General features: G+C 45.4%; 1 protein-coding gene across 2 annotated transcripts in view; it reads right to left on the reverse strand.

The window, feature by feature from the left end:
• EIF2B3 (eukaryotic translation initiation factor 2B subunit gamma) overlaps nt 1-16230 on the reverse strand; it is a 131095-nt gene that overhangs the window by 1682 nt on the left and 113183 nt on the right. For both annotated transcript variants that reach the window (XM_021683839.1, XM_021683841.1), the window contains one exon: nt 10144-10247. In XM_021683839.1, the coding sequence (XP_021539514.1) occupies nt 10144-10247 (104 nt within the window). The remainder of the gene's footprint in view (nt 1-10143; nt 10248-16230) is intronic.

Raw genomic sequence — 16230 nt, forward strand, 5'->3', positions numbered from 1 at the left:
ATAGGGATTGGGGGCCAGGCTGCCCAATTTGGCTTTCTTGATGCTCTACTTCAGTCTTAGAAGGCTTTGGTGCAGCAAAATGAAGATCCTTGATGATGGGACCAAGACTGACAGAGACATGTTTGGGTTTCTTCATATTGCCCATAGGCTGGAGCCTCTAAGGGGGTATGTGACTGCAGCTTTGGAGACCTTAAGAATTCAGACATGTCTTCCGTTCTACCCACCTTTTCAGCTTTGCTTCTTGCTAGATCTCCCTTGTATCCTATATTCTAGATTTTGCAAATGGTTTGCAGTTTCCAACACATTGGATTTTTTTTGCCTTCAAGTGCTTGCTTACATGGTTCCCCTTTGCTTGAGTGGTTCTTCCCTTTGTGTATTTGATAAATAGCCCAAAAGTTCAAGATTTAGCATTAATGCTTTCCTTGGGCCAGAACTGACCGACTTCTCTTTTATGTCCTTAATTAACCCTGACAGTCTCCTACCATCATACCTGAGAGACTTTTTAATAATTATTTACTTGTCTGTTTCTGTACTGGGGGCAGTTGGACAGCAAGAGGCAAATCTTATTCATCTTTATACCTCTAGCCTAGAATATAGGAGGCAATAATAGTTTGTTGAATGTGCGTTTTGGGGGTTATGTGAGAGTACAGATGTAGGAAACGGAGCATATACAGAAGAGAAGGCCCCCAACCTCTTTGTCGAGAGTATAATTGACACATTTGGTGCATTACGGCAAGGGCACTTAGGGATCCAGAGCATCCTCAGGCCTATTTCTCTAACTTTCCCCATAGGAAGAGAAAACTCGGTCTCGGCTTTTCACCAAGTTTGCTGTTACGGCACCATTTTGGACAGAGGCAAACTCAAGAGAAGGAAAAGACAGGAAAGGGAGGAAGAAAAGGTGACAACGCGGAAAAGACCTTCTGAGTCAAAAGGACTTGGGTTCTACTTTGCCTTTGAGCAGATTATTTCATGTCTTTGGGCTTTAGTTTCCTCATCAAGTAGGGATTCTATAAGATGATGGAGAGAAAGAGCCCAGCATGGTGCTTTGATAAGTATTAAACAGAAGTTACAGAATGGGGCTGGGGCTGGCCTCCTTTTTACGCTTCATAGCCATCTGTTTTCTTCAGTGAAAGGAATGGGAAGGAGGCCCAGATACTGCTCAGGCTGCTAAATTCCATAGCGCTGGGGATGGTCCTGGAGTGTGACTGTCAATCAGGATCCACCCTTGAGATAAGACTGACCAGAAAAGAACAAAGGAAATACTTCTTTGGCTAGCTTCTCAGGGGACCTCCAAAAGCTCCTTTTTACCCTTTATCCCTCTACAGCCGTTAAGTCAGCCTCATCATCGCCTATCTAGACTCTGACATTTATTCTTCCTTCACCAGTCTCTCCCTAGTTTCCACAGATACTGGGTTGTTTTGAAGACAGTCTTAGTTCTTTTTTTTTTTTTTTAAAGATTTTATTTATTTATTTGACAGAGAGAGAGACACAGCGAGAGAGGGAACACAAGCAGGGGGAGTGGGAGAGGGAGAAGCAGGCTTCCTGCCCAGCAGGGAGCCCGATGTGGGGCTCGATCCCAGGACCCTGGGATCATGACCTGAGCCGAAGGCAGACGCTTAACAACTGAGCCACCCAGGCACCCTGACAGTCTTAGTTCTAATTAACACTCTACTTGGCCCTCAGTGCTCCAGACCAGAAGGGCAAATGAGGTGTCTGGCTGGGCAGACAATGCTTTCTTTTGCTCTGCCAGGCTCCAAATAAACACCTGAGCCCTCTTTGGCCTGCCCTACCCACTTTCCCCTCTACCCTCTGGTCTGCTCTTGGCCTGGGGGTGGGAGAAGACTTGCTTATTGGGATTCAGGGAAGAGAGACTAGATCTGGCATTTTGGGGACCGATGTATTTTCATGGGGATTCTGTAAGGTGGAGGAAACCTGGAGGGAGCAACATGCCGTACTCGTTCTGCTTGGCCAGGGCTGGAAGCAGGTTCCAGTAAACACTTGAAAAGTTCTGGGCTGGAATCAGATCCTAAGGATCCTTCCCTGAGAGTACAAAGGGAGGCTGGTAAGCTGAGGAGAAACCACTGGGACAGAAGAGAATGACAAGCTGCATATGAAAAGCTGCACTGCTGGGAAGCTGGGAAGGATTCCTGCTAGCCAGGACCTGGCCTATATGCCCGTCAGGTCTACTTTCATGGCCACAGGACTGGTCACTGTGGTCACAGGGAAGAGATCCAAGTTACCTCACTGACAATAAGAAGAGACTCACATGAAGTTTCCAGTTAGAGTCTCTAGGTTTTGACTTTGTTGGCTGTGGCTTTTCCCCTGGCTTGAGCAGGAGGTCAAACTTGACTGCCAGGATTTTTGCCAGAGATAATCTCATTAACTGAGCATGCTGGGGCGCGGGTGAGAAAACCCAGAGTTCTGTTAGAAAATGGCTTGTTCTGCTGGTGGTGCTAGAAGAGGGCAGAGAGGGCTACACTGGGTTGTAAGAATCACATTTTGGGGGTGTAAGACTCATATGGACGTACTAACTCTGTGGTATGCAAATGATTGAAATCTGGAGAGGGGACAGCGTTGCTTCTGAGGATGAATGTTTTTTTCTGAAATCCCTCCACGTGAGGAAGATTGACTGGGGACTCTGCCATCTACTGAGGTGTCTGCTGCTGAGGATCTGAGTTGTTGATCTTTGTCTGGGTCATTCACAGTAAAAGGTCTTGAGTGTTGCACTAATGGCTAGGAATTTGCCTTCTCCATATGGCTCAGCTGCAAGGACAAGTGACAGTGTGAACAGGTGACTGGCCAGGAGTACCTGTGGCAGGAAGGCACTGACTCCTGTGTTGGATGCACTGGTCCATCCAGCATAGAGGACAGAGCAGGAGAGGGCTGGGATTCTCCAGTTTAGAGTCCAGATGACTTCCCTGGCCACCTCTCTTTCAGGAGGACCATTAAAGGGCCTCCTTCTAAAATGGGGACACACAGTGTTAGAGCCAGAAGTCCATGAGATGCTAAAGCCTATGACATCCTAGGAGTTTGGCTAGCCCAGCCTTGTGCTCCCTAATGGGAGATGCCATGACTCAAATCCTCAATATCTGGCATTCAGTTGTCATGCATGCATTCTGCATACAGACTGGAAAAGGTCCTTGGCAAAACAAAAGGAAGGAGCACCATTACTTTGTTGGAAATGGGAAGAAGCAGAAACTGTGAGGTTCCAGGTTCCAGCACATAAGAAAGGAGGGATCCTCTAGGGTGGTGGCAAATGGAGTTCATGCATTCAAATATGCCTATGGAATCTAAACTCTTTTTTTTTTTTTAAGATTTTATTTATTTATTTGACAGAGAGAGAGACACAGCAAGAGAGGGAACACAAGCACGGGGAATGGGAGAGGGGGAAGCAGACTTCCCGCGGAGCAGGGACCCCGATGCAGGGCTCCATCCCAGAACCCTGGGATCATGACCTGAGCCAAAGGCAGACACTCTTTTTTTTTTTTTTTTTTTTAAAGATTTTATTTATTTATCTGAGACCGAGAGAATGAGAGAGACAGAGAGCACATGAGAGGGGGGAAGGTCAGAGGGAGAAGCAGGCTCCCTGCCGAGCAGGGAGCCCAATGCGGGACTCGATCCAGGGACTCCAGGATCATGACCTGAGCCGAAGGCAGTCACTTAACCAACTGAGCCACCCAGGCGCCCAAGGCAGACACTCTTAACAATGACTGAGCCACCCAGGCACCCCATGGAGTCTAAACTCTTAAAAACCACAAAAGGCAGCAGCTCCTGGCTCCAGGAGGGATTGAAAGAAGAAAGCACTGGAGGATGCTTCTACTTTTTGCTGAGCAGGAGAGAATTTACAGAGACAAAGAAGCAGGAAGGAGGTGGAAGAAACATTGTTTGGGGCCACAAACCCAAAGAGAAGAGAACAAAGAAGGACAGAGAAATGCAATGAGGTGACAGGGAGGGGACAGGATAAGAAAGCAGCTCCACAGACCAGCTGAGCAGCTGCTTTTGGAACTCTGGGGACCCTTCCCAAGGCCTTCCATGGAGTCAGAGAAAAGGTTGGGTCTTGTGAATCCTATTAAAAAAAAAATTTTTTTTTTATTAAGAGTTTTATTTTTATTTTTTAAAGTAAGCTCTAGGCCCAGCATGGGGCTTGAACTCACGACCCCAAGATTAAGAGTTACATGCTTTACAGACTGAGCCAGCCAGGTGTCCCAGTCGAATCCTATTTTATTTTTATTTATTTATTTATTTATTTTGAATCCTTTTTAAAAAAATCTCTATTTATTGGTCAGAGAGAGAGAGAGAGCGCACACACAAGCGGGGGGAGCGGCAGGCAGAGGGAGAAGCAGACCCCCTGCTGAGCGGGGAGCCCGACGCGGGGCTCGATCCCAGGGCCCTGGGATCATGACCTGAGCCGAAGGCAGATGCTTAACGACTGAGCCACCCGCGCCCCTATTTATTTTAGAAAGAGAGAGAGGGAGGTGGTAAGGGGCAGAGGGAGAGAGAGAGTCTTTTTTTTTTTTTAATGTTTTATTTATTTATTCATGAGAGTCAGAGAGAGAGAGAGAGAGAGAGAGAGAGGCAGAGGGACTCCCCGCCTAGCATGGAGCCCGACGCGGGGCTCGATCCCAGGGCCCTGGGATCATGACCTGAGCCGAAGGCAACCGCTTAACCAACTGAGCCACCCAGGCGCCCCTGAATCCAGTTTTAAAGAAATTACCAATAGGCCCCAGTTGCTCAAGAAAGAAGTTTCTCTGTAGCCCAAGGGTAGGCCTGAGTGAGCTGGTATGTTGAGTAGGAGAAAGAACGAAGACCTGGGGTTCCTGAAGACCAGAAAGAGCTGGGATATGGAGGCCAAATATATTTTTCCAACTGGTCTGGGAAAGATGGACTAAAGGGAGAAAAGGTCTATGACTGATCAAATTCTGCTGGGCAAGCCAGGAGTGGCTTCTTTCTCTGGTCTTTTTGGAGGCTGTCTTGCAATAATTCAGGCTGAAGACCCAGTTTTGTCATTTACTAGCTATGTACCTTGAGGAAATTTCAACTTTTCAAAGTCTCAGTTTCCACTTCACCAAATGGGTCAATAATGAATCCCTACCTCAGAGAGTTTTCATGAGAGTCCAGTAAGATAGTGTATGTGAGAACATTTTAAAGATATAAACAACAGGGGCGCCTGGGTGGTGCAGTCGGTTAAGCGTCTGGCTCTTGGTTTCAGCTCAGGTTGTGATCTCAGGATGGTTAGATCAAGCCCTGCACAGGGCTCCGCACTCAGCACGGAGTCTGCTTGTCCCTCTCCCACTGTCCCTCGCACTCCTCCTGTGTGTGTGCACGCTCTCTCTCTCTAAAAAAAGCTACAAACAACAACTGTAAGCCAATGGCATTCCAGGAGGGGAGCGCCATTCATGCGGCGAGTGTTGGGTGTACCAGCCCTCGCCCTCGCCCACGATTACAGAAGAAAACACCAAAGGCTGCGGTGCTGCCCTTGACCAACACTCCTGCTTGAAAGTTCTCTGGTGGGGCACTGGGTACAAGGTGTCTGCCACTAATTCAACTAAAAATGCCAGCCTTCCTTGTCACACGGGCATGGACGTATGATCAGGCTTCACCTACAGATGCAGCCACCCCAAACTCGGGGCTGGGAGCTAGTGATACTAAGAAGCAGGAACCAGAGAGAGTCCATGTTGGGCCTGCTGGGTGGTAGAAGCAGTATGGACCAGAGAAACCCTGATGTTTGTATGTCTCTCATGCACCACACACAGGCACAGCTCAGAGACAGTGTGTGTTCGGTTCCACTACAATAAAGTGAATATCACACTAAAGCAAGTCAAGTGAATTTTTTGGTTTCCCAGTGCATATGAAAGTTATGTTTACACTATACGGTAGTCTATGAATTGTGCAATAACATTATGTCTAAAATATATATATACATACATTAAAAATGCTTTATTGCTACAAAATGCTATCATCTGAGCTCTCAGCAAGTCATAATCTTTGTGTTGGTGGAGGGTCTGGCCTCGATGTTGACGGCCGCTGCCTGGTCACGGTGGTGGGTGCTGAAGGCTGGGGAGGCTGTGATGATTTCTTAACATAAGACAACAGTGAAGTTTGCCGCACTGATTGACTCTTCCTTTCAGAAATGATTTCCCTGTAGCATGTGATGCAGTTTGACAGAATTTTACTCATGGCAGAACTTCTTTCAAAATTGGAGTCAATGCTCTCAAACCCTGCAGCTGCTTTAGCAACGAGTTTATATAGTTTAAATCTTTTCTTGTCAATTCTACAATCTTCACAGCATTTTACCAGGAGTAGATTCCATCTCAAGAAACCACTTTCTTTGTTCATCCATCAGATGTAACTCCTCATCTGTTCAGGTTTTATCAAGAGATGGCAGTGATTCAGCCACATCTTCAGGCTCCACTTTTGAACCTAGTAATTCTCTTGTTCTTTCCACCCATCTGCGGTTACTTCCCCCACTGAAGTGTTGAACCCCTCAAAGTCACCCATGAGGGTTGGAATCAACTTCTTCCAAAGTCCTGTTAATGTTGCTATTTTGACCTCTTCCTGTGGATCACAACTGTTCTTCTTCTTCTTTTTTTTAAAAGATTTATTTATTTATTTTAGAGAGACAGAGAGAGAGAGAGCATGTGGGGAAGGGCAGAGGGGAAGGGAGAGAGAGGATCTCAAGCAGACTCCCCACTGAGCTCGGAGCCCACTGCAGGCTCAATCGTACGACCCTGAGATTATGACCCGAGCCGAAATCAAGAGTTAGACGCTCAACCAACTAAGCCACCCAGGCGCCCCTGAATCACAAATGTTCTAAGGACATCTAGAATGGTGAATCTTTTCTAGAAGGTTTTCTCTCTTTCTTTCTTTTTTTTAAGATTTTATTTATTTATGGGCGCCTGGGTGGCTCAGATGGTTAAGTGTCTGCCTTCGGCTCAGGTCATGATCCCAGGGTCCTGGGATCGAGTCCCGCATCGGGCTCCCTGCTCCTTGGGAGCCTGCTTCTCTCTCTCTATCTCTGTCTCTCATGAATAAATAAATAAAATCTTTAAAAAAAAAAAAGATTTTATTTATTTGTCAGGGGGAGAGAGAGAGGGAGAGAGAGAGAGAGAGAGGGGTTGAGAGAACGAGTGGGAGGAGCGGCAGAGGGAGAAGCAGACTCCCCATGAAGCAGGGGCCCAACGTGGGGCTCGATCCCAGGACCCTGGGATCATGACCTGAGCCGAAGGCAGACGCTTAACCATCTGAGCCACCCAGGCGCCCCTCTGGAAGGTTTTCAATTTACTTCTCCCAGATACATCAGAGGAATCACTATGGCAGCTATAGCCTTAAGAAATGTATTTCTTTTTTTTTTAGAGAGGATGAGCAAGTGGGGTGGGGGGGAGGGTGCGGGGCGGGTGGTGCGGGGCAGGGGCAGAGGAAGAAGGAGAGAGAGAATCTTAAGCAGGCTCTACACCTAGCATGGAGCCTAATGTGGGCTTGATCTCATGACCCTGAGCCGAAATCAAGTCAGACGCTTAATGGAATGAGCCACCCAGGAGCCCCAAGAAATGTATTTCTTAAATAAATAATAAGACTTTTACTCCTTGATCCGTGGGCCACAGAATGGATGTTGTGTTAGCAGGCATGAAAACAATATGACTCTTATTGTACATCTCAATCAGAGCTCTTGGGTGACCAAGTGCATCATTAATGAGCAGTAATATTTCGAAAATAATCTTTTTTTCTGAGCAGGAGTTCCCAACAGTGGGCTTAAACTATTCAGGAAATAGCTGTAAACAGATGTGCTGTCATCTAGGCTTTGTTGTTGCATGTACAGAGCACAGGAAGAATAGATTTAGCTAATTCTTAGGCACCCTAGGATTTCCAGAATGACGAATGAGCACTGGCATCAGCTTAAAGACTCTGGGGGCATGCACGGGCTGTTTTGTCTACATTGAAAATATGTTGTTTATTTTATTTTATTTATTTTTTTAATTTTATTTATTTATTTGACAGAGAGAGACACACAGCGAGAGAGGGAATACAAGCAGGGGGAGTGTGAGAGGGAGAAGCAGGCTTCCCGCAGAGCAGGGAGCCCGAGGCGGGGCTCGATCCCAGGACCCTGGGACCATGACCTGAGCCGAAGGCAGACGCTTAATGAATGAGCCACCCAGGCACCCCTGAAAATCTGTTGTTTAGTGTAGCCACCTTCATGAATTATCTTAGCCAGATCAGAAGCCCCAGTTGCCTAATGGATAAGGCACTGGCCTCCTATCTTAGCCAGATCTGGAAAACTGGCTGCAGCTTCTACAGCAGCACTCGCTGCTTCACCTTGCACTTTTTTGTTACAAAGATGGCTTCTTTCCTCCAACCTCATGAACCCACCCCTGCTAGCTTCCAACTTTTCTTCTGCAACTTCCTCCCTTCTCTCAGAATTGAAGAGAGTGAGGGCCTTGCTCTGGGTTAGGCTTTGGCTTAAGGGAATATTGTGGCTGGTCTGATCTTCTATTCAGGCCTCTCAAACTTTCTCCATATCAGCAATAAGGTTGTTTTGAGTATCATTTGTGTGTTCACTAGAGTAGCACTTTTAATTTCCTTCAAGAACTTCTCCTTTGAATTCACACCTTGGCTGACTGGCGCAAGAGGCCCAGCTTTCAGCCTATCTCGGCTTTTAACATGCTTCCCTCACTTAAGAGCTTAATCGTTTCTAGCTTTTGATTTAAAGTGAGAGACGTGCAGCTCTTCCTTTCACTTGAACGCTTAGAGGCCACTGTAGGGTTATTAATTGGCCTAATTCCATTTTTTAAAATTTAAAAAAAAAGATTTTATTTATTCATTTGACAGAGAGAGAGAGTGTTAGTGCACAAGCTGAGGGAGGGGCAGAGGGAGAGAAACAAGCAGACTCCCCACTGAGCAGGGAGCCCGATGTGGGGCTTGATCCCAGGACCTTGAGATCATGACCCGAGCCAAAGGTAGACACTTAACTGACTGAGCCACCCAGGCGTCCCCATTGGCCTAATTTCAATATTGTCTCTCAGGGAATAGGGAGGCTGGAGGATAGGAAAGAGACTGGGGAATGACTGGTTGGTCAAGCAGTTAGAACACACACAAAGTTTATCAGTTAAGTTTGCCATCTTATACGGATGCAGTTCATAGAGGCCCCGCTCCCCAATTACAATAGTAACATCAAGAATCACTGATCATTGGGGCACCTGGGTGGCTCAGTCGTTAAGCGTCTGCCTTCAGCTCAGGTCATGATCCCAGGGTCTTGGGATCGAGCCCCGCATCGGGCTCCCTGCTCCGCGGGAAGCCTGCTTCTCCCTCTCCCACTCCCTCTGCTTGTGTTCCCTCTCTCGCTGTGTCTCCCTCTGTCAAATAAATAAATAAAATCTTAAAAAAAAAAAAAATCACTGATCATAGATCACCAGCACAAATACGGTAATAATGAAAAAGTTTGAAATATTGCCAAGAATTACCAAAATGTGACACAGAGACATGAAGTGAGCAAATGCTGTTGGAAAAACGGCACCCAGAGACTTGCTTGATGCAAGGTTGCCACAAACCTTCCACTTGTAAAAGAAATGCAGTATCTGTGAAGCACAACAAAACAAGGTGCCTGGACAGTTCTTCTCCAGCTACAGAGCAGAGTGAGCCAAGAGCACAGCTCGTAGCATCACCTCTGAGAGAACAGCTCTGAGTGAAGGGCTTCTGAAGAAGCTGCTAACCTTCCTCCAGGAGCCTACGGGACTACCTCTCTGAAATATGAGGTGAGACAAGGTGCTCAAGGAGTCTAGGACGTCAAAAGCTAGTTTCAGTGCTTTTGTGGGATTACTGGCCCTTCTCACATAGGTCCAAGAGCCACTGTAAAGTATTGGTGCTAGTCTGGGCCTTCAGATCTTTTTGGTATGTTTTAAAATTTTTGATAATAAGGCTGCATCCATTTATGAGCTTATCTGTAAGATACATTCCTAAAAATGGAACTGTTAAGTCAAAGTTAAAAGGTCTGACAATGATGTCAATTCCCCTCCAAAGATGGCTTTATCGATTCATGTTCTCACCCACAGAGTATGCTTGTGCTTGTTCCCTAATCGTCACCAGCACTGAGTACCATCTCTACTACTACGCTAAGTAAAAAATGGCACCTGTGACTGTAATTTGGTTTACCTTTGGCGTCAATCCTCTGGCCACTTCCAATTAGGCAGTTCTTGATGTCCGCTCCCTTCTCGATCACAGCATTGTTGCAGATGACGCTGCCCTGGATGTTGCTTCTGTAACACAGGAGCCAAGTTAAAGAATGCCTGTGGCTCTCATCACCATCCTCACCACTATGGGTTGGCGGTTCTGGCTCCTCCACAGGCTAGGAATAGCTGCTCCATCCAGTTAATGGCTACATGCCTCAAGTTATCACTAGGAGACAGAATGGCTCAGTGGCAGCAAGCGTGGACCTAGCTTTAGCAAAGTCCAGAGTTCGGATATGCTCATAATGATCTTTCCTGCCAAGGCTTGAAAACTGCAGACCCTGTGACTTCAGTTCTTTAGGTACCCCAGACCTGGAGGTCTAAACTCCACCCTGTCTCTCCTTATTTGGTCTGGGTGGCTAGAAGCTTACTAGTCCCTGGACTGACCCATCACTCTGCTTCTCATCTGGGAATATATCCCAAATTTCATTTAAGGCTTAGATCCCATGAATCTTCTTAGGTCAGCTATGGAAACAATAGGTGCCCCACAGCTCTCACTACAGACTCTGGTTAATCAAAACCAAACTCACTTAGAAGACAAAAAACCAAAAACCAAAACCCAATGTTTTTAAAACTAGCTCCATGACACATCAAAGACTACTCCAGATCCTAAAGCCACATTCTCAATCTCAAGAGTAGCACCTCTTGTTCTTAGCATTTTTTTAAAATTTTTTTTTAAAGATTTTATTTATTTATTTGAGAGAGAGAATGAGAGACAGAGAGCATGAGAGGGAGGAGGGTCAGAGGGAGAAGCAGACTCCCTGCCGAGCAGGGAGCCCGATGCGGGACTCGATCCTGGGACTCCAGGATCATGACCTGAGCGGAAGGCAGTCGCTTAACCAACTGAGCCACCCAGGCGCCCTTGTTCTTAGCATTTGAATGTGTTTAAAGAGCATCCTTCTGGCTCCTGAAGACCGGTGCATGAGAAGAAAGGTCCTTTTGAAAATCTTTGCTAGCACACATCACACATTGCCTACCCTACTCTATGCTAGGTGTTGTGCAAGTAAATACTCTATGTACATTATAGGAGTGACTTACAAATCTAGCCATTTCATCAGAAAAATCACCTGGGCAGTGTAAAAAATAACAAACAAAAACACCCTCATTGTTCTGGCTTCCATCAATCTTTTTGGTAGTTCTGAGATGGGGGCTTCATGTATTTAATTAGAAAAAAAGAGCTTCCTAGATGATTCTAGGAGTATTATTTTTGCCTCTGATGCAGTAAAAATAACAACCACATTTTGCAGATGAGGTAACAGATCTAGGGAAGTTAAACCATTTGCCCCAAACCACAAAATTGCCAAGTATCAGATTCAAATCTAGGTCTGTCTGACTCCAGAATCCATACATTTAATCATAATGGCATATAAAGAAATCAAAAGAAGAAAAGACTGGAGGAAGCTTGCTTGGAACTGCCAAGTTGCTTTTCAGAGCCAAATGGCTCTGTGGAAGGAAGGGCTCTGTTCTAACAGGGGAATATTCACTACCCTAAAGAGTCACAAGTGGGCTAGAGAGGAGAAGGAAGGTTGAGTAGGAAGGGTGTGAGCTCCATTTAAACAAAACAAAACAAAACACCAATTAAGGAAAAATCCTCAGGCAACCCAGGAGGCGTGGGGGATGGGGAGGAGGACATTCCAAAGACTGAAACTATTAATGCACAGGCCATTAAAAAAGATTCTTCCCAAATGCCAAAACTTTAGTAAAATGCAGAAAAGGAATTCTAGCCCCGTTATGGCATTCCAGAGTCTTCTTTATCTCTATTCTTCTGGAAGGTTAAGCCAGTCAGAAAGCAGCAAAAGGCAAAAGCCACAGCACCTCTGTGGTGTGGGCTAGAGATAGGCAGACAGTATTAATTTGTTTTTTTAGTTTTTTAGCTCAAATTCAGAATACGCTAAAAAAAAAAAAAAATTTGGGATACACAGTGGGTGGGCATTAAGGGACCTCCCAGAACTTTCCAACTTGCCTTCTGCTTTAGGCAAAGCAGTTCAGTTAGTAGTTAGAGTGGTTCCTGCTTCTTGATGAAAATTCCCCCAAAGAGTAGTAAGGAAGTATAGAAAGCCTCAGAAAACAGGCTCCTGGGGCAAAGCAGGCTTATAATTGGCTACTAGTTTGTCACTGAAAAGTCTCCTTTCTTTTTCCAGAGTGGGAGTAGGAGGATACTTGCTGCTCAGTAGTTTAAGAGCCTGAGAACGCATGCTCTGGAGCTACGGAAGGGGTAAACATAGTTGGCAGACAAGAAACAGCCAAGAGGAATTCAAGCGGCCATAATTAGAGACTACTACATGGCTATTTTGGAATTTGGGATATAAGTGGGAACCATTTCTGGAAGGAAGAGGCTCGACTGACTGAGGTCAGATTTCCATAGCAATGGATAGCCTGGGTTCTCCTTATGTCCAGCCAGTCTGATTGAGGTGTTCAGGAACCTCATCTCATCTAGTTTATGTGTAACTCCCTATGAGACCCATAAACTACCCATGTAGAATCTGCAGATATGATGGAGAAAAAGTGGGTTGACTGAAAAGAAGCTGGGGGCTCTCCTGAAGCTCTTGGTCAGTGGATCTGTGGAAGGCTTTGAGATGAACACCTGACAAAATGCTTAGTGAGTGTGAAGCTCTTTTCTGCCATTTGTTTCTTCATTGTTTCCTATTACCCCTGCTATGGTCACAAGTCACCTCCATTAGCAAGGCTGAGGCATTCCGGAAAAATGTCAAGCCAATATAGCTTTCTATCTGTCCAGGAAGAAATTCCAAGATTAAGGATTTTCCTGGAAGTGTGGGTAGCTCATGCTGGAGAGGAAGGACTGGTATTACCATATCAAATAAGCCCTCTCCAAGGCTTGGCTGCCAATCTACAATAATGGCTTTGCCTTTTCTGCTCAGTGCATAAAGCAGAGCAGAGGTGACTTCCTCTACAGCTCAAGCAAAGAACTGGCTCAATGCCAAAACTATGGTTTTTGCAACGTAGTTTTAACTCTTAGCTTGGTACTAAGGACTCTGCTGTGCTAATACCTGGTTGTGTTTTCTAAGAAGCTGTTGAAAGATGGCTAAGATTAACAGGGTTTTGGTCCTCATTTCTCCTTGGTGGGGTTAAATTATTATTATTATTTTTTTTTGAGGGGTGGGGAGGGGCAAAGGAAGAGGGAGAGAGAATCTTAACCACGCTCCATGCCCAGCTCGGAGCTGAGCTGAAGACTGGGCTGGTTCACAACCTTGAGATCATGACCTGAGCCAAAATCAAGAGTTGGATGCTTAACCGACTGAATCACCCAGGCGCCCCTTGGTGTGGTTAAATTTTAAGCAAAACTGCGGGCTTTGAGAAATTACCCTGAAAATGCTAATGCTTCAGGTGGAGAAGAGACCATGAGGAAAACAGAGAGGTCTACAGTAAGATCTGTAGATCCACTGAATGGCCAGGCATATTATGCCACAGCATGTTGTGGCCTAGACATAAGGAAGAAGTCCTGGGGGTGCCTGGGTGGCTCAGTCGGTTAAGTGTCTGCTTCCAGCTCAGGTCATAATCCCAGAGCCCTGCGTGTCAGGCTCCCCACTGAGCAGGGAGCTTGCTTCTCATCTCTCTCCCTCTGCCCCTGCCCCCTACTCTCTCTCAAATAAACAAATAAATAAAATCTTTAAAAAAAAAAAAAAAGGAAGAAGCCCTGGCCTGGGAAGTAAAATGGCCTCCAAATTCTAGTTGCTCTTCTGGCTTTGGTTAGAACTTTCTTCAGTTTATTACAGAAGGAAAGGGAATTGGGCGCCTGGGTGGCTCAGTTGGTTAAGCGACTGCCTTCGGCTCAGGTCATGATCCTGGAGTCCCTGGATCGAGTCCCGCATCGGGCTCCCTGCTCGGCAGGGAGTCTGCTTCTCCCTCTGACCCTCCCCACTCTCATGTGCTCTCTCTCATTCTCTCTCTCTCAAATAAATAAATAAAATCTTTCTTTAAAAAAAAAAAAAAAAAAAGAAGGAAAGGGAATTCACATAACTCTGATGTCGAATATTTCTCAGTCATTACACAAAGCATTTTATGTTCATTATGTAACTTAATCCTTTTGGCAAGCCTGCAGGGATGGTGGTATTTATTCTAATTTTTACAGAGAAATTTGAGGCTCACAGAGATTAAGCAATGTGCCCAAGCGTACATAGTGGTAAGTGACTCTCCATTGTGTGAGGGGCTTGGACTCAGCTGGTGACTGGGCAGTATCTGGCAAAGAGCCATGAAACTTTTCAGTAACGCTGAGGACAGGTAGGTTCTTCTCCGGAGAGAAGCTGGTAGGCTTTCTAAACTTACTCATAACCTTGGGTGAGAAAAGAGTATGGAACTGGAGTTTTTCTAAGTATATGACTAAAGGCCTACTTTAGGCCAGCTCACTACTTCAGCCCAAAGATTATGGTTGAGTCACCTGGATTTCCCCAGAGGTAAGAGCCTCCTAACCTTAGCCCAAGGGGTCCCTGTCCAGGAGTCCTTCTAGATGAAGAACCATGGATTATTTTTTTTTATTTTATTATTATTTTTTATTTATTTATTCATGAGAGTCAGAGAGAGAGAGAGGCAGAGGCAGAGGCAGAGGGAGAAGCAGGCTCCCCGCCTAGCAGGGAGCCCGATGCGGGACTCGATCCCAGGACCCCGGGATCGTGACCTGAGCCGAAGGCAGACGCTTAACCATCTGAGCCACCCAGGCGCCCCGAACCATGGATTATTTTTAATGAACTATTTCAGGCACAGAAGAAGGGCTATACTAGCAGACAGTATATAGTATTGTTTTCCATGTTTCCAAATTTTATATAAATGCTATAATTCTCTCTGTTTCCTTCTGCAACTTGCTTTTTTCTCCTTCAACATCATTGTGATATTTATCCAGGTTAATTCATGCATAATGCTTGAAGAAATATTTCACCTTCCAGTCTCTGATCAATCTTGCTCTTGGTCCTCTGGATGAAAATGTATTGGCTTCAGTGAACAGGCTGAAAATTTCCTCCGTTTAGTTCCGTGTGCCTCCCTTCACTATATAAAGGTTTAGTGGTGAGAAATGTCTCCCTCCTAAGAAATCTAAGTCCTTCCATTCCCTAAAGAGAGGCTAAGAAAAAGAAGGGTTTGGAGGGGATCAAAGTAACGAGGTAACACCCTCAAAGAATTAAGCTGAATATTCTCCATCTAAGAAGATGGGTTTAGCATGGAGGCAAGGAATGAGTCAAAGTCCTAAGGCGCCCTTTTAAGTCCAGGGGATCTTTCCAAAGTTTCATAATTTGGTATTTTCAAGAGTGTTACTGAAGAAACATGGACAAAATTCTTCTAATAATCACAGTCCTTTTGCAACTCTAATTACCACAGACTTAATCTTATGTTTAAGGGAGTTCACTCTTATACCCAACCAACCCATTAATCAATATTTTGTTTCATTTCTTACTTGGTTATATTATGTCTTCAAGTAGAGTTTTCCAGAGGGTTCATGGGTGACACATCTCCTGAGCCAGAAGATATACTCCAGAAATACTGGAGTATTTCTGATGATTTTTTCTTTCTTTTTTTTTTTTTTAAAGATTTTATTTATTTATTTGAGAGAGAGCGAATGAGAGACAGAGAGCATGAGAGGGAGGAGGGTCAGAGGGAGAAGCAGACTCCCTGCCGAGCAGGGAGCCCGATGCGGGACTCGATCCTGGGACTCCAGGATCATGACCTGAGCCGAAGGCAGTCACTCAACCAACTGAGCCACCCAGGCGCCCCATTTCTGATGATTTTATATTTCAACCATAACTTGACTAGCTATGGGATTCTTAGAGGTCACAATCATTTTCCCTCCAAATTTTCTAAATGTTGTTTCACTCCTAAATGGTTGCCTTCAATGTTATCACAGAAAAGTCTGAGGCCAGCCCTCCTATGTGCCTCAATGGTTTTTTTCTTTCAGTTCTATGTGCCTTGAGATTTTGCAAAAGAGATGTTTGCCAATTCTTTGGTTTACGCATGCCCTTATTCCTTTCGCTGGTCAAATCTTGGTGTTCTCTTTGGATTTGAGCTACAT

Source organism: Neomonachus schauinslandi, chromosome 4 (genome assembly GCF_002201575.2).
Source record: "Neomonachus schauinslandi chromosome 4, ASM220157v2, whole genome shotgun sequence".
Taxonomy (NCBI): Eukaryota; Metazoa; Chordata; class Mammalia; order Carnivora; family Phocidae; genus Neomonachus; species Neomonachus schauinslandi.